The 22,134-nt window shown below is 41.0% G+C and overlaps 1 protein-coding gene across 3 annotated transcripts in view; it reads right to left on the bottom strand.

Moving 5' to 3' along the window:
- Nucleotides 1–6,974: 6,974 nt before the first annotated feature.
- The window catches only part of zgc:123010 (uncharacterized protein LOC641500 homolog), a 43,226-nt gene continuing 28,066 nt past the window's right edge, over nucleotides 6,975–22,134 (bottom strand). For 2 of the 3 annotated variants that reach the window (XM_024429855.2, XM_024429863.2), the window contains exons 9-15: nucleotides 21,672–21,813; nucleotides 21,387–21,491; nucleotides 19,660–19,825; nucleotides 17,550–17,583; nucleotides 9,934–10,114; nucleotides 9,632–9,753; nucleotides 6,975–9,173 (exon numbers count right to left, since the gene is read on the bottom strand). In XM_024429855.2, the coding sequence (XP_024285623.1) occupies nucleotides 9,038–9,173; nucleotides 9,632–9,753; nucleotides 9,934–10,114; nucleotides 17,550–17,583; nucleotides 19,660–19,825; nucleotides 21,387–21,491; nucleotides 21,672–21,813 (886 nt within the window). In that variant the 3' untranslated portion in view covers nucleotides 6,975–9,037. The remainder of the gene's footprint in view (nucleotides 9,174–9,631; nucleotides 9,754–9,933; nucleotides 10,115–17,549; nucleotides 17,584–19,659; nucleotides 19,826–21,386; nucleotides 21,492–21,671; nucleotides 21,814–22,134) is intronic. The other variant, XM_024429871.2, reaches the window with a different exon arrangement.

The raw sequence follows: 22,134 nt of genomic DNA, 5'->3' as shown, positions 1-22,134 counted from the left end.
TCTCTTTAAGCAGGCAAGTCAGTTAAGAACAAATTTTTATTTTCAATGACGGCCTAGGAACAGTGGGTTAACTGCCTGTTAAGGGGCAGAACGACAGATTTGTACCTTGTCAGCTCGGGGATTTGAACTTGCAACCTTCTGGTTACTAGTCCAACGCTCTAACCACTAGGCTACCCTGCCGCCCCTCTGCTAGTTGCCATTACACAACCTCGGTCAGATGTTTTACAGAATGAGTAATTGAGGAGGGCAGTGTTGTGTAAACGCTACCAAACAGATAGCTGTGTAGCGTGTGTATGTATGTGTGTGTGTTAAATGCTACCAACAGGACGTTGCTATATCAGGAATAGCTCCTAAATGTCAAGTTCCAAGTATTCTAAAGAAGTTACGTAAACCACAGGGTTGATATTTTCTTGTTGAGCCCAACCGTAAATCAGCGTTTTAAAATAGGCCCAGCCTCCTTGTCTCTCTCTCCCTTAGTGTAAGGGCGGAAGTCAGAGATGGGAGTGTTGGCGGGATGGTATAGCCCCAGTGAGGTATGTGTGATACAAGTGAGGTGGATTTGTGAGGTAACTTGCCCTCACTTCACTTTGGGACTACCTGAGTGAGTCCTTAATTAACTTCCTGATAAATCAGGAACCATCTGACCTCAGATACAGGGTTTTGATGGACTTGTTTATTTTATCGAATGTAGTAGTCCTATATCACTGTACCTAAAACTATTCATGTCTTTCCTAAAGGAGACATCTCCATGGGATTGTCTTTTAGTCAATCATCATTGTAGTGATGTGTTTTTATACGTTAGGGATTCTTCTATTCTTCCCCCATGAATTATATGTTTTCTACTACTAATTTGTAAATTCACTTTCTTCCTTATACTGCATACAGTATCTATGTATGGCTTATGTAATATACATTAAAGTCCATTCTGGGTTCAGTTCAGTGCTCAGTAGATTAGGGTCATGTTCATTAGGGCATGCAACAGAAAATGTTTTGAATCATTTTGCAATGGAAACTATAATGTTGTGCTTCTTATTGGACAAATCCAATAAGAAGACCGACAGTCCCTGGCTGTTTCAGTAAATTTCCTCAAGGTGTCCATGTTCATTTTTCTGCTTGTTGTTGGGAAGCTGTACATTTATTTGACCAACTCATTTGGGGTGGGGGGTGGGGTTAGGTAGCGACAGAATTAGCCACCTGGAATATTCCGCCCCCGGGTGCTTTGTTGATAAAGGATATTTCAGTATAAATGCAAACCTCAAGGTCTCTATTTTGAGAAGGACAGGGTATATTCATAGACTTAATATTCCCATGTTACGTGAGAGGTGTGGTGCAGGGGGACAGAACCATCCATGATTACCATAAATTCACAGATAAACTCAGATGCCATGGCTCTGTATATTTCTAACTTATTATGAAAACAGCTATGTTATCATACACGGTAAATCTATTTTTATGCAGTTTTGTTTGTGTATATGACCAAGATGAAAGCTGGCAGTGGTTAGTATATGCGTGGAGGATGGATGGATGGTGTGTGGGTCACAGATGAAAGCTCATATTGGTTAGTAAGTGTGGTTGAGGATAGATACAGTAGGGAGAATGTGTAACTACTACCCAGGGGGAGAAGGATTGATGTAGATTACTGTACTATTGGATGCATGTAAAAAAAATCAACTACATGCTCTAATTATAATAACATTTAAACTAAGGGGCAAGAACTGGATCATGCCGACTACGGTAGAGTGTGTGTGTGTGTGTGTGTGTGTGTGTGTCTGTGACTGTGTGAATCCAGAATCAGCAATCTAGTTGTTTGTGTGCTAGCCAGGCAGGCTGGGACAGGGTGTGTGTGACTGGGTGCTAGAATGGCAGTGTAGGCTCAGCCCTAATTTATGTGCGCTATGTCACCTCCAGCCACATGGAAAATGGATGGCAAATGGATCAAGGACAATGCCCAAAGAGCAGTCGCACTTCCCCTCTGAGTGGCCAAAATGTATCTTTCTCTTTCTACAGCAGGGCTACCCAACCCTCTTCCTGGAGATCTACTGTCCTGTAGGTTTTTAGTCCAACCCTAATTTAGCAGTTCTGATACAGCTAGTTAAGGTCTTGTTGAGCAGCTAATTAGTAGAATCTGGTGTGTTAAATTAGGGTTGGACTGAAAAACCACAGGACAGTAGATCTCCAGGAAGAGGGTTGGGCAGCCCTGCTCTGTAGTATGTTATAAATTAAATGGTCTGTTGTTCTCTCTCGCTGATCCTGTATCCTGTCCATTGGAGAACTGTTTCCTAGTAATTTCCTAGTAAGTCTAGCAAAAATAGAACATTTCATGTTCTGTAATGTACATTAACCTTTGAATCTAAATGCCTTGAACTATGCTTTGTTAATGGCAGTATTGCCTTGTAACATCAGATTCATGCCTTGTATGTGAGTCCACTCATTTTGCAAAGTTATTAAATAATACTTGCTTTGATATTCGCTTCTCATGACCATTCCTTGATCTTAGTCAGCTAAAGACAGAATACTTGATTGCACATGGTTTTACTATAGAATCACGTAAATTCAAATCACGCATATCAAATAAAATTTTATTTGTCACATGCGCCGAATACAACCGGATACAATCTTACAGTGAAATGCTTACTTACGAGCCCCTAACCGACAGTGCAGTTTTAAAAATCTGGATAAGAATAAGAGATAAAAGTAACAAGTAATGAAAGAGAAGAGTTAAAAAATAACAATATACAGGGGGGTGCCTGTACAGTCAATGTGCGTGGACACCGGGTAGTTGAGGTAGTATGTACATGTACATACTTATTTTCCACCATAATTTGCAAATAAATTCATTAAAAATCATACAATGTGATTTTCTGGATTTTTTTTCTCATTTTGTCTGTCATAGTTGAAGTGTACCTATGATAATTACAGGCCTCTCTCATCTTTTTAAGTGGGAGAACTTCCACAATTGGTGGCTGACTAAATACTTTATGCCCTACTGTAGGTAGGGTTAATTAAAGTGAATATGCATAGATAACAATAGAGAGTGGCAGTGGTGTGGAAAGAGGAGGGGGGGCAATGTGAAAAGTCTGGGTAGCCATTTGACTAGATGTTCAGGAGTCTTATGGCTTGGGGGTAGAAGCTGTTTAGAAGAATCCTGGACCTAGGCTTGGCGCTCCGGTACCACTTGCCGTGTGGTAGCAGAGAGAACAGTCTATGACTAGGGTGGCTGGAGTCTCTGACACCGCCTGGTACTCCCTGCCTGGCTGGTAAACTAACAGAGGAAGAACAGGCCCCTATTAGAGAGGTTTATCAGAGAAAAAGCTGCTTCCTGTGCTTTCAGTGTTCCTCAAGGTTCCGTTTTAGGACCAGTATTGTTTTCACTATATATTTTACCTCTGGTGACATCATTCGGAAACATAACATGTTTACTTTCACTGCTATGAGGACGATACACAGCTGTACATTTTGATAAAACATGGCCAAGCCCCAAAATTGCCCTCCCTGGAAGCCTGTGTTTCAGACATAAAGAAGTGGATGGCTGCAAATGTTTTACTTTTAAACTCGGAAAATACAGAGATGCAAGTTCTAGGTACCAACAAACAAAGAGATCTTCTGTTGAATCTGACAATTAATCTTAATGGTTGTACAGTCATCTTAAATAAAACTGTGAAGGACCTCGGTGTTACTCTGGACCCTGATCTATCTTTTGACGAACATATCAAGAATATTTCAAGGACTTTCTGTCCAAAAATGATGCAGAAAAATGTATCCATGCTTTTGTCACTTCTACATTAGACTATTGAATGCTCTACTTTCCGGCTACCCAGATAAAGAACTAAATAAACTTTTGTCAGTGCTAAACACGGCTTCTAGAATCTTGACTAGAACCAAAAAATCATATTACTCCAGTTAGCCTCTCTACACTGGCTTCCTGTTAAAGCTAGGGCTGATAAAGGTTTTACTGCGAACCTACAAAGCATTACATGGCCTTGCTCCTACCCCTCTCTCTGATTTGGTCCTGCCGTACATACCTACACGTATGTTTTATGGAATGGTCTGCCTACCTATGTGAGAGACGCAGACTCAGTTTCAACCTTTTAAGTCTTTATTGAAGACTCATCTCTTCAGTAGGTCCTATGATTGAGTGTAGTCTGGCCCAGGAGTGTGAAGGTGAACGGAAAGGCACTGGAGCGACGAACCACCCTTGCTGTCTCTGCCTGTCTGGTTCCCCTCTCTCCACTGGGATTCTCTGCCTCTAACCCCATTACGGGTGCTGAGTCACTTGGTTACTGGTGCTCTTCCATGCCGTCCCTAGGAGGGGTGCATCACTTGAGTGTGTTGAGTCACTGACCTGATCTTCCTGTCCGGGTTGCCCCCCTCAGGTTCGTGCCGTGTGGGAGGTCTTCTTGGGCTATACTCGGCTTTGTCTCAGGGTAGTAGGTTGGTGGTTGAAGATATCCCCCTAGGGGTGTGGGGGCTGTGCCTTGGCAAAGTGGTTGTGGTTATATATATATCTACCCATTTGGCCCCGTATGGGGGTATCATCAGACAGGGCCACAGTGTCTCCCACCCCCTCCTGTCTCAAGCCTTCAGTATCTATGCTGCAATAATTTGTGTCGGGGGTCTGTCAGTTGGTTATATCTGGAGTATTTCTCATTTCTTATCCGGTGTCCTGTGTGAATTTAAGTGTGTGTATTTTATCTCACTCTTTTCTCTCACTCTCTGAGCCCTAGGACCATGCCTCGTTGTCCCCAGTCCACCTGGTCATGCGGCTGCTCCAGTTTCAACTGTTTCTGCCTGTGGCTATTGACCCTGACCGGTTCACTGTAAGTGCTACCTCGTCCTGGTCCTGCTGTTTTGGACTCTCTCTACCGCACCTGCTGTCTAACTCTGAATGATTGGCTATGAAAAGCCAACTGACATTTACTCCTGAGGTGGTGACCTGTTGCACCCTCTAAAACCACTGTGATTATCTGACCCTGCTGGTCATCTTGGCCATGTTCTGTTATAATCTCCATCCGGCACAGCCAGAAGAGGACTGGGCACCCCTTAGAGCCTGGTTCCTTTTAAGGTTCTGGCCTTTAAGGAGTTTTTCCTAGCCACCGTGCTTCTCCATTGCTTGCTGTTTGGGGTGTTAGGCTGGGTTTCTGTACAGCACTTTGTGACAGCGGCTGATGTAAAAAGGGCTTTATAAATACATTTGATTGAGATCCTACATGATGGATGGACACAAGAGAGAGAAATGAGGTACAGGCAGGAATGCTGGTGTGTGAAGACAAAGAACTGACTGTTTGAGAATAGTGCGTGCATGCGTGTTCGCACATGCATGTATTTGCACCGAACATCTGACCTACCGATTTGCAAGGAAGCGGAGGACAGTGTGTGTGTGTAAGAATGAGAAAAAGAGACATACACACACTAACAGTATAGCTAGTTGCTGTGGCGGAGCACTCACTCTCTCCCCACTTCTCGAATGATGCAGCCTGGCCCTGCTCTGCCCTCAGCCACACTCTGCAAAGGCAAATTAAATAAAATGTGTCACATTTCATAAACAAAATGTGTAGACTAACAGTGAAATTCTTACTTACGGGTCCTTTTCAAACAATGCAGAGTTTAAGAGAAAAAAAAGAAATAGTGACAAGATCAATAAATACTTGGGTGGCTGGAGGCAGATTTTTTTGGGGGGCCTTACTCTGACGCCGCCTGGTATAGAGGTTCTGGATGGCAGGGAGCTCGACGTGGTGTCCTGGGCCCTACTCACCACCCTCTGTAGGGACTTGCAGTCGGGTGCCTTGCAGTTGCCATAAAAAGTGGTGATGCATCCAGTCAATGTGTTCTCAATGGTGCAGCTGTTGATCTGAGGGCCCATGCCAAATATTTTCAGCCTCCTGTTGCAGAGCATACATAGATGCTCTACACAGGCAGGGGATAAATACATACTGTCTATCCAAATGACACCACCTCCTAACCCACACCTCCTTCCCAGAGCGTTCGTAAGAGTTTTGTAACACACACTGTATGGAGGGTCAGACGGGTGCTTTAAACATCTAGGGTATACAGTTGAATTTTCCCACGCATCCAATAGTACAGTAGTCTACGTCTATCATTCTCCCCTTGGTTAGAGTGGTTCTCCCTACTTCATCGATCATCCTCCAAAACAAGATTTTATCTGTGACACACACCATCCATCGATCCTCCATGCAAATACTAACCACCGTCAGCTTCCATCTCGCTCACATACAAGTAAGTGAGAGACACACGTCAGCGTCATTGCGTGTGATGATCAAGCTCTGCAGTTACTGCTAGTGCTAGTTAAAGGAGCAAACTAAAATCTCAATATCTATTTGGAAAATAGCATTTACACTCCAGCTACAAATGCCACTCTTTCTATTTGGATTGAGTTTAGTTTTAATAGATGCCATTATGCCCCCTGGTGTTAAGCAAGCTAAACTACACACCACTCAAATGTAAAAAGGGCTTTATAAATACATCACCAGATGTCACAAAGTGCTATACAGAAACCCAGCCTAAAACCCCAAATAGTAAGCAATGTAGATGAAGCACGATGGCCAGGTAAAACTCCCTAGAAAGGCAGGAACCTAGAGGAACCAGGATCACTGTGCCCGTATACTTCTGACCCGCTATCAGTCATCTGTGTGTGTTTTACCATGAGCTGCAGATATCGTCGACAGCCTCCATCTCGATTGAGCTTCAGAAGCTGTTCCAATTGTTACTCTACATCACTGTACCTCTATACACACACACACACACACACACACACACACACACACATAGACCCCCCTCAAAGGTCTGCCTAACCATATTTGATAAAAATGGATAAATAACCACTAAAATGCAGAATATGTAATAGAATAGGAGAGTTGTTCCATGAAAACAGTGAATAGAATAGGGTGTGTGTGTGATGACACCACTGGTTTACATACGGCAGGACGAAAACAGAAAAATAAAGACAGAGGCTGAAATTATTCAAATAAATGTATGACTTACAAAGGACTCTTTGGCAGTGCAGAATAGTTTAACATAATATTTGGTAGATTTAGCATAAACAGAGATTACAGTGCCTGAGTTAAACAGTTTGGTGCGTATACCGATTTTGTGGGGTATATCATTAAAAAAAAAAGAGGCTCGAGAAATGGACTCCTTTACTAAAACCACACCAAATAAATATAAAAGTGGGCACCACACAGAAATAATTAATTGTTCATTTCTATCAAAATTATTAAACATGCATTGGCCAAAATGAGTGAATACTGTGTACTTGGTCATGAAACAAACAAAAAAAACACACTTCTGCGAGTCGTTTAAAAAGGTAATATTCTCGTGGTTTCTCATGTGACTTTTTCCCCAATATGAAGTTCTGTTTGCTTTGACCAATCTCTACGAGGCTGGAAACAAGGCAACCACAGAAAAGCAGAACCTCCCCTTCTGAATAATAATGTAAATAAAGCATCGGTTTAAAAAAAAAACTTGTTTTCACTTTGTCATTATGCTGTATTGTGTGTAGATTGATTGATTGAGGGAAAAGAAACAATTTTAGAATAAGGCTGTAACATCACAAAATATCAAAAAAGTCAAGGGGTCTGAATACCCTCCGAATACAGTGTAAATTCAGTGATTCTGTTCCTTCATTAGGACAGAGGGTGCATGTTCTAGAGAATAGATGGTAGATGGAAACCGCAAGAAAAATCTGTTTGGTTCATTCAAGAAACAAGAGGCTTATTTCCCAGATGTTTTAAAAACTAGCTTACTAAATAACTACAATTACTCAAACCTTGACAAACACAGACAAGCAGGTGTCAATTCTCAGTGTCAAAAATCACACAACAGATTCAGTGTGCATTTAAGTGGTTGGCCATCGGGTACAGTAGTAAAATGAAAAATAGAAACACATTAATACAATGAAGAACAAGTTACCTTTATGGAATTTGGTGGTACTGCTGTCTTCCCCAACCTCTCTTTAGATCTTCATTATGGGGTTTGTGCACATTGCAATGGACCACATAGCTAAGACCAATAGCACAGATCCATAGCCCAGTGTAGATCAAGCACTGGGTCATGTTCATTAGGGCATGCCAAGGAAAATGTTTGGAAATGGAACATTTATTTTTGGAGAAATCCAGGTAGTCCTTCCCTGTGTCTATTTTCTCACATTTGGTGCCTAATGAACATTATACTATTATAAGGTTACTAAGCACCAAGTCAGAGTGGAAGGGAGGCACCATCCTTTTAGGGAGGAACTGAAACGTCAGGGTGAATCTGCTGCATGGCTTCTGGGTCTCCTTTGGTGTGGAGGGCCTATTCCATCCTGACGGTATTGGCACGGTAAGAGAGATGTGGTTGGGAAATGAGAGAAGGAGGACAAGGACAGCACAGGCCACAAAACCCAGACAGTAGTGGCTGTAGATTAGCATAGCATAGCCGAGCCAGGGCTGAAGGGACCGAGACTGCAGATTGCCCTTACTAGAGAAACAGCACCCATTTTCACTTTCCCAGGATCAAGACTCATCAGATAAATGATCAAACAGAGAGGTCATAGAAAAGTGTTCAGTTGGTTACCTTCACCAAAGCAGAGAAAGGAGAGCTCCTCCTAGAGAATCTTGACAATGTATGACACCTTTCTTCCTCTAAGCCTTGAACTAGACTCATTTAGAGAGGCCATGGCTGGTTAGGCTAACGAATGCTAGCTGTAAGGCTAACTGATGCTAACTGTAAAGGCTGATAAGGTTTTAAGGCTCAAAGCTTTTGAGGTTGGTTCCCATGAGCCTAAACACCGAGCTGTGGTCAGGGGGAACGGCTGTTAATTGGTCCATTATTAGTCAAAATACGCTCTTATTAATGATGGTGTCCACTCATTAATTATGGTGTCCACCATTTTATTAGTCTTAACATTGTCCTCCATAACAACAGTTCTCCTGCGGTCCTTGGGGGGAGAACATGGCCCAATTTAATAGTCCTTCGGCTCAGTCAGTGTTCGTAATGGGGTTCCAGTTTCTATAAAAGCCCAGAGGTGGGGAGGAAACTGTGCTCAGGGCTGCCAGGGCTTCCTGTCTTTGCCCCTCTGTTCAGAAATGTGTTTGTAGCGACACTTGTCCCCAAAATGGCAGCCAGTGGTCCTCCAGAAGTAACACTCATCTCCATTCACTGGGCCACGACGTCTGGGACTGGAAAAGGGGCAAAAAGGTTGAAATGTTATGTAGAGGTGATTTTGGGATGAAATTATACCCATTTTCAAGTAGGCTCATCCTCAACTGATTTCCTTTTGGTTTATAGAGTTTAAAAAAAAAAAAGATAACTATTCCACCTTTACAAAGTTTTTAGCTTATTCTTGATTTACCTACGGTGTTGAAATAGGCAAAAACTTGGAATTATCCTTTAAAGTTGCAGTGAAACAGCCACATCTGTTTGCAGTATTACAACAATGAAAGGGAAAGGGGGATACCTAGTCCGTTGTACAACAATGCATTCAACTGAAAATCTGTCTCCCACATTTTATTTTTATTACGTTGCTGGATGCTCATCTCCTTTTCAAAAACAAAACAATAAATGCGCCTGGGGGCAACCAGTGGCACCGTTTTACCTTTTGCATATCTCAGCCTTATAAAAGGGTGTGGTTCCTTACCAAGTAGCAGCAGCTGCCTGTTGCGATGCGGGGGGGCTACTCTTGAGGGGGATTGGCAGAACCCTCTGGGTGTTACGGTCTGGGTAGCGAACCACCAACCTTGTGTTCTCTATACTGTAGCCCTGTGAGGGAATACACATACACCCATAAAATACAAATACATTAAGATCAATAGAAAATACTTCATTGTGCATTTTTGTAAGAATCCGAAAGATAAAATGTCAAGAAAAAGTTAACAAGAACTACAATATACAAAGAGAGAAGAGAGGCCACAGCATCTTATTTCACAGAAGGCCACTCACGTTGAGTTTCTCCATGGCCCGCGATGCCATGTTGGCGTTCTTGAAGTTGACAAATGCACAGAACCGCTCGTGGATAACTCGTATGCTGTCTATCTCCCCATAGGTTTGAAAGAGGTCCAACAGGTGTTTCTCAGCAATCTCAGTGGTCACGTTCCCCACCCAGAGAGACGCACACAAGGACCTGAAGGAAAGAAAGTGAGACCGAATAGGGAAAAGACATCACTTACGTGCACACAGTAGTCATGTTACACACACAGAAATCCAAAAGGTATGCATACAAACATACCACACACACCAATCCATCCATATATGGAAGCAAGAAGACTTATGTGAACCCTTCGGAATTACCTGGATTTCTGCATAAATTGGTCAAATTTGATCTGATCTTCATATAAGTCACAACAATAGACAAACCGTGTGCTTAAACTAACAACACACAAATGGTATTTTTCTTGTATATATTGAATACATTATTTCAACATTCACAGTGTAGGTTGGAAAAAGTATCAACCTCTAGGCTAATGACTACACCAAAAGCTAATTGGAGTCAGGAGTCAGCTAAACTGGAGTCCAAACAATGAGATGAGATTGGAGATGTTGGTTAGAGCTGCCTTGCCCCATAAACAAAAAAAACTCACAAAATTTGAGTTTGCTATTCACAGGAAGCATTGCCTGATGTGAACTGTGACTCAAACAAAGATCTTAGAATTGTTGACTTGCAGAGCTGGAAAGGGTTACAAAAGTATCTCTAAAGGCCTCGATGTTCATCAGTTGACGGTAAGACAAATTGTCTATAAAAATTGAGAAAGTTCAGCACTGTTGCTACTCTCCCTAGGAGTGGTCGTCCTGCAAAGATGACTGCAAGAGCACTGCGCAGAATGCTCAATGAGGATAAGAAGAAACCTAGTGTCAGAAATCTTGGGAAACATGCTAACATCTCTGTTGACGAGTCTACGATACCCAAAACACTTAAGAATGGTGTTCATGGGAGGACACGACGGAAGAAGCACCTGCTGTCCAAATAAAATTTAAAAAAACATTGCTGCACGTCTGAAGTTTGAAAAAGTGCGATTGAGATGCTGTGGTATGACCGAGGGCAGTTCACATACTTTTCCCACCCTGAACTGTGAATGTTTACACGGTGTGCTCAATAAAGACATGAACATGTATAATTGTTTGTGTTTTATTAGTTTAAGAAGATTGTCTATTGTTGTGACCTAGATGAAGATCAGATCAAATTTTATGACCAATTTATGCAGAACTCAAGGTATTTTCAAAGGGTTCACATACTTTCTTGCCACTGTAAGCGCACACACACGTTTGGACACACTAACTCATTCAAGGATTTTTATTTGTACTATTTTCAACATTGTAGAATAATAGTGAAGGCATCAAAAATATGAAACATATGGAATCATGTAGTAACCAAAAAAGTTTAACGAATCAAAATACATTTTATATTATTCAAAGTAGCCATCCTTTCCCTTGATGACAGCTTTTCACACTCCTGGCATTCTCTCAACCAGCTGCATAAGAAATGCTTTTCCAACAGTCTTGAAGGAGCTCCCACATATGCGGAGCACTTATTGGCTGCCTTTTCTTCACTCTGCGGTCCAACTCATCCCAAACCATCTCAATTGGGTTGAAGTTGGGTGATTGTGGAGGACAGGTCATCTGATGCAGCACTCCATCACATTCCTGCCTGGTCAAATATCCCTTACACAGCCTGGAGGTGTGTTGGGTCATTGTCCTGTTGAAAAACAAATGGATAGTCCTACTAAACGCAAACCAGATGGGATGGCATATCGCTGCAGAATGCTGTGGTAGCCATGCTTGTTATGTGTGCCTTGAATTCTAAATAAATGACACTGACAGTGTCACCAGCAAAGCACCCCGCCCGACACCACCACCTTCATGCTTAACAGTGGGAATCACATATGCGGCGATCATCCGTTCACCCAATCTTTGCATCTTGCGATAGAAATTAAATTTACCTGAATTGTTTGATATTAATAGTTAGCAATTAATGCTTAATAAACAGAAGGATATTTCTGTCCTGTTAGTGTCTCTGTTTTTATGATCTCCACTAGTTCCCTGCAGCTAATCTGGGCGTATGGTCACCAGAGATGGCTTGAGCTGACAAATAAGCTAAAGACTGAATTATAATGAGAAGATGTGGTGGGTTTATCCGAGGTAGCCAGGAGGAGTTTAGAACAATTCCTCATAGTCTCTAAATCACCCTTGCATCTGGTAAACTAAGCCAGGGTGGGGTTAAGACAACAACCCACGTGTAGATAATGACAGGATGAAGCTACTATGTGGTAGAGCAGGGTCACGAGGTATTATATGGTAAAGTGCAACCGCCGATACAAGAGAACATATTTGGGAGATTCGAGAACAATGCAACTCAGGAAAACCCTAGGAGTTTTAATCTCGCGAGACTTTGTTTTATTTTCAAATATATTTATTGAATTGACGAAAGGGAGGAAGAGATGAGTAATTAAAGTGGCCTCCCTGAGAAGTGTTTGTTTTGACCATAATAACAAAATTGTTTTTACCTGGTAACATAGCGTTAGACAGAAAAACAGACGTAGTGTACAGTTGAGATTGTAGAGGGCTTTCTGAATTTAATGGGAAAAAAAATGTAGACTAGTGAAGGTAGCAAAGGAAAGTAGGTAAATTGGAAAGTAAGAATTTCAAATTTGAATTGTTTGGATTGATTAAGAATTGGCTGATGTATTTTCTACATTTAGCGCATTACAGGTTCATCTTAAAATAGACATTTAATGAGTGTGAAGTAAAAAGGGAATATCCAGCAGATATTGTATTCTAAAAATTATAATCTGTTTAATCTAGATTGAAATTAGTATTGAATATCCAGGCTGCATCACATCCAGCCGTGATTGGGAGGGAGTACAATGGATTTATTATCATCATGTTTTGTTTCTATTTAAAACCTTTGGGTTGCTGATTATGATATTAGTATAGTGAAATACAGCAGTTTTATAAAAAGGTATCTGGAGGAAAAGAGGAGTTCATTAAATAAGGCCTGACCATTTTTGTTTGTTTTTACCATAGTTTCAAGAACCCACCAACCCACACATTTGTTGGTGTTTTTTAAAATGCTGTTTGATTTATTGTGAGTGTTCTATTTCATTTGGTTTTAGTAGGGTTTACACGTGTTAGTGCCGAGGTAGCTTAAAAGGGGCACAAGTTTTTATTTTCAGAGTTTTACTTGAACACGCAAATTATTTTGATAAAAGAATATACTGGAGAACCTTAGTGTAAACCTGGGATAGGAAATGTATGAAATGTTTTTAGATAATTGGTCTAATTAGAGAAAGTAACACTTATTTGAAGAGTTTGAATAAACTCCGACCTCTGTCCTTTCTAGTGTGGTTTAATCGCCCTCCCTGGAATACCGAGAGATATTCCATGATGATTTAAAGTGTCATTGATAATACTGATAATTACAGAGAAGTTATATAACTAATAGAACCACGAGAAGGATAGACCTGTCTCTAGTCTATTTTTACTATGAAGTCATGGGTAGAAATGTTTTTTGGAGAGTTATTTAGAGTAGTAATTTGTAGTATTGTTTTTAACACAGTCACTATGTGAATCGTGTCAAAGTGGGGGAATTACCAGTCTTTTGAGGGTTTTGGATTGAAGTTTACACACAGAGTGATATATAGAAATGTATTGAGTGATGTATGAAGGTGTTTGTCCTGTTTGGTTTGATAAATCTCACCAGATTGGGATAATTTCCTGGTCGGGATAATCTGGGAAACTAAGACAGGGTGGGGTTAAGACAACAACCCACGTGCAGATAACGACAGGAGTGGCTTATGATGCTCCTTGGTCTGCATGAGGGGGGGGTTTGAACCAACCATGACTGAGCATTGTTAACGTCAACTATATATTGTACTCTGCATTTGTGTAAAGGTTAGGTTACTTGGTCCAACACTCAAAAGTGGGGTGGGTCGACCAGCCTCATTATTGCAATAATTCATCGATATTAAATGAAGATGATTGTTTGAAGAAATGACCAAATATCACTCAGTACTAAATTGTCACGATAGTCTAACAAAGACACGGCAGTTGGAACCAAAAATCTCAAATTTGGACTCAGACCAAAAGGACAGATTGCCACCAGTCTACTGTCCATTGCTTGTGTTTCTTGGCCAAAGCAAGTCTCTTCTTATTGGTGTCCTTTAGTAGTAGTTTGCAGCAATTCAACCATGAAGGCCTGATTAAACACAGTCTCCTCTAAACAGTTGATGTTGAGATGTGTCTGTTACTTGAACTCTGAAGCATTTATTTCGGTTGCAATTTGAGGTAGAGTTAACTCGAATGAACTTATCCTCTGCAGCAGAGGTAACTCGGTCTTCCTTTCTTGTGGCGGTCCTCATAAGAGCCAGTTTCATCATAGCGCTTGGTGGTTTTTGAGACTGCACTTGAAGAAACATTCAAAGTTCTTTACATTTTCCGAATTTACTTAGCTTCACGTCTTAAAGGAATGCTGGACTGTCATTTCTCTTTGCTTATTTGAGCAGTTCTTGCCATATTATGGATTTGGTCTTTTACCAAATAGGGCTATCTTCTGTATATTACCCTACCTTGTCACAACACAACTGATTGGCTCAAACGCAATAAAGGGGAAAATAAATTCCACAAATTAAGTTAAGGCACACCTGTTAATTGAAATGCACTCCAGGTGACTACCTGATGAAGCTGGTTGAGAGAATGCCAAGAGTGTGCAAAGCTGTCAAAGCAAAGGGTGACTACATTGAAGAATCTCAAACATAAAATACACACTGCTCAAAAAAATAAAGGGAACACTAAAATAACACATCCTAGATCTGAATTAATGAAATATTCTTATTAAAACCTTTTTTCTTTACATAGTTGAATGTGCTGACAACAAAATCACACAAATTATCAATGGAAATCAAATTTATCAACCCATGGACGTCTGGATTTGGAGTCACACTCAAAATTAAAGTGGAAAACCACACTACAGGCTGATCCAACTTTGATGTAATGTCCTTAAAACAAGTCAAAATGAGGCTCAGTAGTGTGTGTGGCCTCCACGTGCCTGTATGACCTCCCTACAACGCCTGGGCATGCTCCTGATGAGGTGGCGGATGGTCTCCTGAGGGATCTCCTCTCAGACCTGGACTAAAGCATCCGCCAACTCCTGGACAGTCTGTGGTGCAACGTGGCGTTGAGGGATGTTGCGAGACATGATGTCCCAGATGTGCTCAATTGGATTCAGGTCTGGGGAACGGGTGGCCCAGTCCATAGCATCAATGCCTTCCTCTTGCAGGAACTGCTAACACACTCCAGCCACATGAGGTCTAGCATTGTCTTGCATTAGGAGGAACCCAGGGCCAACCGCACCAGCATATGGTCTCACAAGGGGTCTGAGGATCTCATCTCGGTACCTAATGGCAGTCAGGCTACCTCTGGCGAGCACATGGAGGGCTGTGCGGCCCCCCAAAGAAATGCCACCCCACACCATGACTGACCCACCGCCAAACCGGTCTTGCTGGAGGACCTTGCAGGCAGCAGAACGTTCTCCACGGCATCTCCAGACTGTCACGTCTGTCACATGTGCTCAGTGTGAACCTGCTTTCATCTGTGAAGAGCACAGGGCGCCAGTGGCGAATTTGCCAATCTTGGTGTTCTCTGGCAAATGCCAAACGTCCTGCACGGTGTTGGAGTGTAAGCACAGTGTTGGATAATATATTATATTATATATATATATATATATATAATATATTATATTATATTATATTATATATATATATATATATATATATATATATATATATATATATATATATATATAATATAATATAATATAATATAATATAATATAAATATATATATATATATATATATATAATATATAAATAAATATTATATTATATTATATATATATATACAAATAAATATAATATTATATATATATAATATTATAAATATATAAATATATAAATATAATATAATATAAATATATAATATAATATATCCGTTCAAAAGTATGGGGTTACTTAGAAATGTCCTTGTTTTTGAAAGAAAGCACTTTTTTTGTCCATTAAAATAACATCAAATTGATCAGAAATACAGTGTAGACAGAAATACAGACATGACTATTATAGCTGGAAACGGCAGATTTTTAAAATGGAATATCTACATAGGCGTAGAGGCCCATTATCAGCAACCATCACTCCTGTGTTCCAATGGCATGTTGTGTTAGCTAATCCCAGTATTTCATTTTAAAAAGGCTAACTGATTAAAAAACCCTTTTGCAATTATGTTAGCACAGCTAAAAACTGTTCTGATTAAAGTAGTAATAACTAGTCTAAAGGCAGCCAGTTTTGAGTATCAGCATTTGTGGGTTTGGTTACAGGCTCAAAATGGCCAGAAACAAAGACCTTTCTTCTGAAACTTTTCAGTCTATTCTTGTTCTGAGAAATTAAGGCTATTCCATGCAGGAAATTGCCAAGAAACTGAAGATCTTGTACAATGCTGTGTACTACTCCCTTCACAGAACAGCGCAAACTGGTTCTAACCAGAATAGAAAAAGGAGTGGGAGGCCCTGGTGCACAACTGAGCAAAAGGACAAGTACATTAGTGTCAAGTTTGAGAAACAGATGTCTCACAAGTTCTCAACTGGCAGCTTCATTAAATAGTACCCGCAAAACACCAGTCTCAACGTCAACAGTGAAGAGGCGACTCCGGGATGCTGGCCTTCTAGGCAGAGTTGCAAAGAAAAAGACATATCTCAGACTGGTCTATAAAAAGAAAAGATTAAGATATTCTTTTGCCTACAGACTCTGGATAGATTGGAAAAAAGTGTTATGGACAGACGAATCAAAGTTTGAGGTGTTCGGATCACAAAGAACATTCGTGAGACGCAGAAAAAATTAAAAGATGCTAGATGAGTGCTTGATGCCATCTGTCAAACATGGTGGAGGCAACGTGATGGTCTGGGGCTGCTTCGGTTGTGGTAAAGTGGGAGATTTGTACAGGTTAAAAAGGATCTTGAAGGAGGAAGGCTATCACTCCAATTTTCAACACCATGCCAAACCCGGTGTACAGCGCTTAAATTGGAGCCAATTTCCTCCTACAACAGGACAATGACCCAAAGCACAGCTCCAACCTACACAATAATTATTTAGGGAAGTAGCAGTCAGCTGGTATTCTGTCTCTAATGGAGTGGCCAGCACAGTCACCAGATCTCAACCCTATTGAGGTAGTGGTGGAAGCAGCTTGACCATAAGAAGTGCCCATCAAGCCAATCCAACTTCAGATTACTTCAACAAATTGACAACTAGAAAGCCAAAGGTCTGCAAGGCTGTGAATCGTCAAAGAATCCTCCATTTGCAGCAAAGCAGAGTTAGGACAATTTTATTTCAATTAAAAATCGAACTTTGTCAACATCTTGACTATATTTCCTATTAATTTTGCAACTTATATGTTATCATGGAAAACAAGGTATTTTCTAAGTGACTCAAATTTTGAACGATAGTGTACATGTTATTATATTTTAAAATCAGGGGCCATGACCCCTTTAGGGTAAACATGATTGGCTAATATCCACCTACCCTGGCAGGCTCAATGAGGAGTCCTGGCTCACCACTGAGGAGGGAAGACAAATGAATTATTACATTTAAAAAAAAAACATTTATGTGCAACCTTCACATTCCAGAGCAATAACTTAGAAAATGTGTTGATTTCTTTCCCAGTCATTGAAATTAGACAAATTCCTGACATTGCATATACTGGCACAGCCTAGATGGTGGGTGGGTGGTGTTTGTGCCTGGATAAGACAAAGCAGCTAGCAAGGTACTGCTCCATGTCAGGTGACATATGCAGTGTAGCTCTGTAGAACATTCTATCTATTTCCATAAGTGTCCAGATAGCCATGTACTTTGAAATGTTTGAATCCTTCTCAAATGTAAAGTAATTTGTGGATTCAAATAAAGTATTTAAAATGTGTGTGTGAGAGCGTCGTAACTAGGGCTTTTGCAGTGACCGTATTACTGCCACACCGGCAGTCATGATCGCAGTAAAATTCCACATGACCGTTGAGTCATGGTAATCTCCTCTTATGCACTCTGGACATGCGTTGGTAATACCCAATTCGCTAACAACCATCAGGTCACTAATGGAAAGCTCTGTATCTGTGGGGAGGCTTCCTTAATCGACGTCCATGTCGTCGGCGCCCGGCGACCAGATCTTATAAGGGGTGTTAAAGGGCAGAACGGCAGATTTTTCCACTTTGCCAGCTCTGGGATTCAAACCAGCGACCTTTCGGTTACTGGCTCTTAACTGCTAGGCTACCTGCCGCCCCAGGCTACTGGCCTGGTACTCAGGGCTCTATTGTCCCTTTAACCGCTCTGACATCAATGCAAATGGAATCGAAAATGACAAACTCATCAAAACAGTATGTGCTTTTAAAACTCACCTCACTGTGATTGATCAATTTGAAGACAGAAGTTCAACAACTGTTTGAAACTGAGTGTAAAATATGGTCATTGTGGATGTTGTTTCAAAGCCTAACAACAAAATGAACAGTGCTTTCTAAGGTGATGATTCATTCAAAACACCCATACGCATATTAGAGCTTATGCATACACCTATTAGCCGAAGCCAACCACCAAAACATTTAAAAAAATAACTATTGTGTTATACAACACAGCCTACCGCATTTCACACAAGTCAGAAAAAAAAGACACGATTTAAGATGTCTTTGGTACATAATTGGTCTTGCCTATACTTGAAAAATTAAACAAATTCTAGTAATTGCCTTTGAGCGTGGACCGTATTTTTATGCATACTGGATGGACCTTATGCTACGCTCCAAACGTTTTATCCATGAGTCTGGGCCTAGGCGATGCTTGTATTTTCAGAATTAATAGGCTGAAATTCCTTTTAGCTACAGAATCTCACCACTGTGTTTCCATCTCCTTCTCCTTTCTCTTTTGTTGTAAAAACATGTTACTATCGATGGTCCAGAACAGGTTTCCCAAATGAACTGGGTAGCTGCAGGAAAAAGGTTGGAGAGCCCATGGCATACAGGGTTTGGATGGAGTATTACCTGTCGCGCAGCGAGAGGCTGCATGCTCCTCCAACGGTGTTTAAGGCGTGGAGTGAAATAACCCACATGATTGAAAAACTAACCAGCTATTCGAGTGCATATGGATGACGTCATTATTCCCCTGCCCATTTGATAATGGGCCATTCTAAATTTAAAAAACAAATTTTAAATATTAGTAAAGACCAGAATAAATTGAGAATAGCAAAAATAAGATAATTTTATGAGAGACCATCGTGTGCAGGCTGAGACAAGGAACAGAGCAAGCTTTTTTTTTTCTCTCAAACCATCAATAGCCTATAGTCGCATCATGCAGCCCATATAAGTTTTGATTTCTAAGACAGTCTAAAGTTTGTATCATTTACAACTATAGTTGACAAATCTAACATATAGGACATGTTTCAAATTATAGGCTATTTTTTGCATTCCAATGCAAGTGCCTTTCTATTTATTCAGCTAAGTTCAATTATATTATTTTAACTATAAAATCCTATATCATAATCTTCTTTAGACCTACCTAAAATAAATATTTGTGATGTGTATATTAAATTGATTTAAATGTAGATGTAGGAGGCCTGGAAATGCTAACCGTGTTTATCCTAATTAACGACAATTACCGTGAGACCAGCAGTCTTTTGCATGACAATAACCGGCTGACAAAATGTCATGACCGCCACAGCCCCAGTCCTCACCCCTAGAAGCCTCAGGTGAAGCCAGTACAGCCTGTACACTGGTGAATCTCTCCAGCAGCAACACACTCTGCATCTCCTCAAAACCCAGCTCCTAGAAAGAGCGAGAAAAGGAGGGACAGCGAGTGAGCGAGAGAGAGAGTTAGGAGGCAAGACAACGGATCCATCCCTTCAGTCTAGTGGCTTCCTCTCCTTGTCTGCTTTGAGAGAGATTGGAGAGTTAAATGCAAACTTATGAATGCAACACAATGCTGTGTTTTCAGATGAGTGCAGATGTAGGAGACCACTTTAGACTATTGAGATGCACCCTAAAACTCATAAGTGCATGAACAGTAACACCCCTAGATGTTACACAAATTTGTTGCAGCCCTGAACTCACCTGATCACCTATTCAAATGGCTTGATTATTAGTTAACAAGTTGTATCAAATGTGATGTAGTTAAAATACATGGAACGGCTGGGGGTCCCAGGGGAGAGTTGACCTGACCTAAACTCCAGTCTTCCTGTCCTTAGCTGCTTGTCATGAAGGAAAGGAAATTAGCCAATTTAGTAGATCTGGAACATAACCATACGCTGCCATTTCACATACGTACTGTGTGACCATGGACAGCACATCAGCACGTGTGTACGCAGGCTTGAATTGTGTGTGTATTAATATTTGATGTAGTACTCTGAAGTTGAAGAGGCTGTGTGTGCGCACGTGCGAGCGGCTGAATCCAAAATCATTCCCTTCGCCATATGCACAAGTGTCCAAAACTGAGGGAGTGAAAATTATCAAGGGTGTAGGGGCTAATTAGACCCTCCGGCAGCCACTTTGGCCAGGCCAGCAAGGCTGCAGGCTCCAGAGCGAAGTGCTATCCTGACACACAATTTGATACAAAAGATTGGAGGTGTGGAGAATGGAGGTGTGCCTAATTATATGTACCATGCATTTGTTTATGTCTGATTTCCAGAGTTGACACATAACAGATTAAATGCCTCTAAAATTAAATGTTTAACGACGCTGTGCAGTAATAAAATGGATGTTTCTGTGTTTCACATATTTCCACACGATGAGGTTGGGACAATATGTGAAATTGTGAAAATGATGATGTCCATTGAGTGTAAGAGCTGTTTGAAAAGACAGCATGAGATTTCAGTGTGTAGTGGTGGGATAGAGGTTTGCCCTGCCTGGTGCAATCATCAGCAGGTGAATCAGTTAATAGAACGTTCCAAACACCTCTGCTAATAACAGCTAGTTTTCAGTTTCCTCCTCCCCACTCAGACCACTCCCAGATAGTTTTAGCGAAATTCTTGCTTGAGAAATTGCTCTTTGCTAAGAAGCTTTTTTTTTACCATTTTGATAGAAAACAATCACAGTACTTAATTGATAAAAGTCCAATGCAGGCGTTTTTAACTGTTACTGAGGTTAACATCTTGTAAAACAGGGGTGATTTGTTCATTCGAATTTCATGCTTGTTTTATTATTTAAAAGTGGAACATGAATTGTATCATTCAGGCCACGAGTGAGTCCCGAAGTTGATGGGTTAACTGATCCCCTCACCACTCTCTGGAAGACACCCTCTGAGTTTCGTCAGCAACACTCCAAGAGTGTTGGTAGGGGCAAGGTGGTGGCTTGGGAACAAGAGTGTGTGAGTGAGCGAGCGTGTGTGTACCATAAGCTGTAAGACTTTGCAGTTGAAGAGATCGATGACGGCCTCCTCACAGTCTTCATCCAGCTTCAGCACCTGTTCCATGGCTTTCTCCGCCTCACTGTACCTCTACACACACACCCACACATGCACACGTTCAGAGGTAAAGACAGAAAAGGCCGGCATAAAAAGGATAGAACTGATGAAAAACCAGTAAATGCAGAATATGCGTCCTATAGAATAGATTACAATACATGACAATAGAATAGGACAGGTCAGAACATGAAAGTGATGTAGTCTGTGGCCCACCTTCATGCCAATGAGTGCGCTGCCCTTGCGGAAGTGTCCTTTAGGCCAGGCAGCTGCCAGCTGGATGGACCTCTCAGCATCAGACAGGGCCTGGGGGTACTGCTCCAAACAGCTATAACAGTACGATCGGTTCCCAAAGAACCTGGAGATATAGACAGACATGCATAGAGATAGAGGAAAAATTGTTATTTATCAATGTCATATACACTTCTGCCAATGTATTGATGTCGGATATATAATAAGCGTATTGGCGTTAGAGGTCAGGTTGCAAAGGGAGAATATATTACTTGAAACTTTCAAAGTTTACCAGTAAACTACCAGAATTTGGGTAAGTTTACATGTTATCAGTTGACATCTAGTGGCCTTTTTGGGTAGTTCAGATTCTCTGGCTGTCTGTGACCTTATCACATAAAACATACAATATAATAAAATAAGATGAGTGAACACCATTGGTGTTTAATAT

Source organism: Oncorhynchus tshawytscha, linkage group LG01 (assembly GCF_018296145.1).
Source record: "Oncorhynchus tshawytscha isolate Ot180627B linkage group LG01, Otsh_v2.0, whole genome shotgun sequence".
In the NCBI taxonomy this organism is placed as follows: domain Eukaryota; kingdom Metazoa; phylum Chordata; class Actinopteri; order Salmoniformes; family Salmonidae; genus Oncorhynchus; species Oncorhynchus tshawytscha.
Note: the sequence above shows the minus strand (reverse complement) of the source record. Positions and strands in the feature narration are given on the sequence as shown.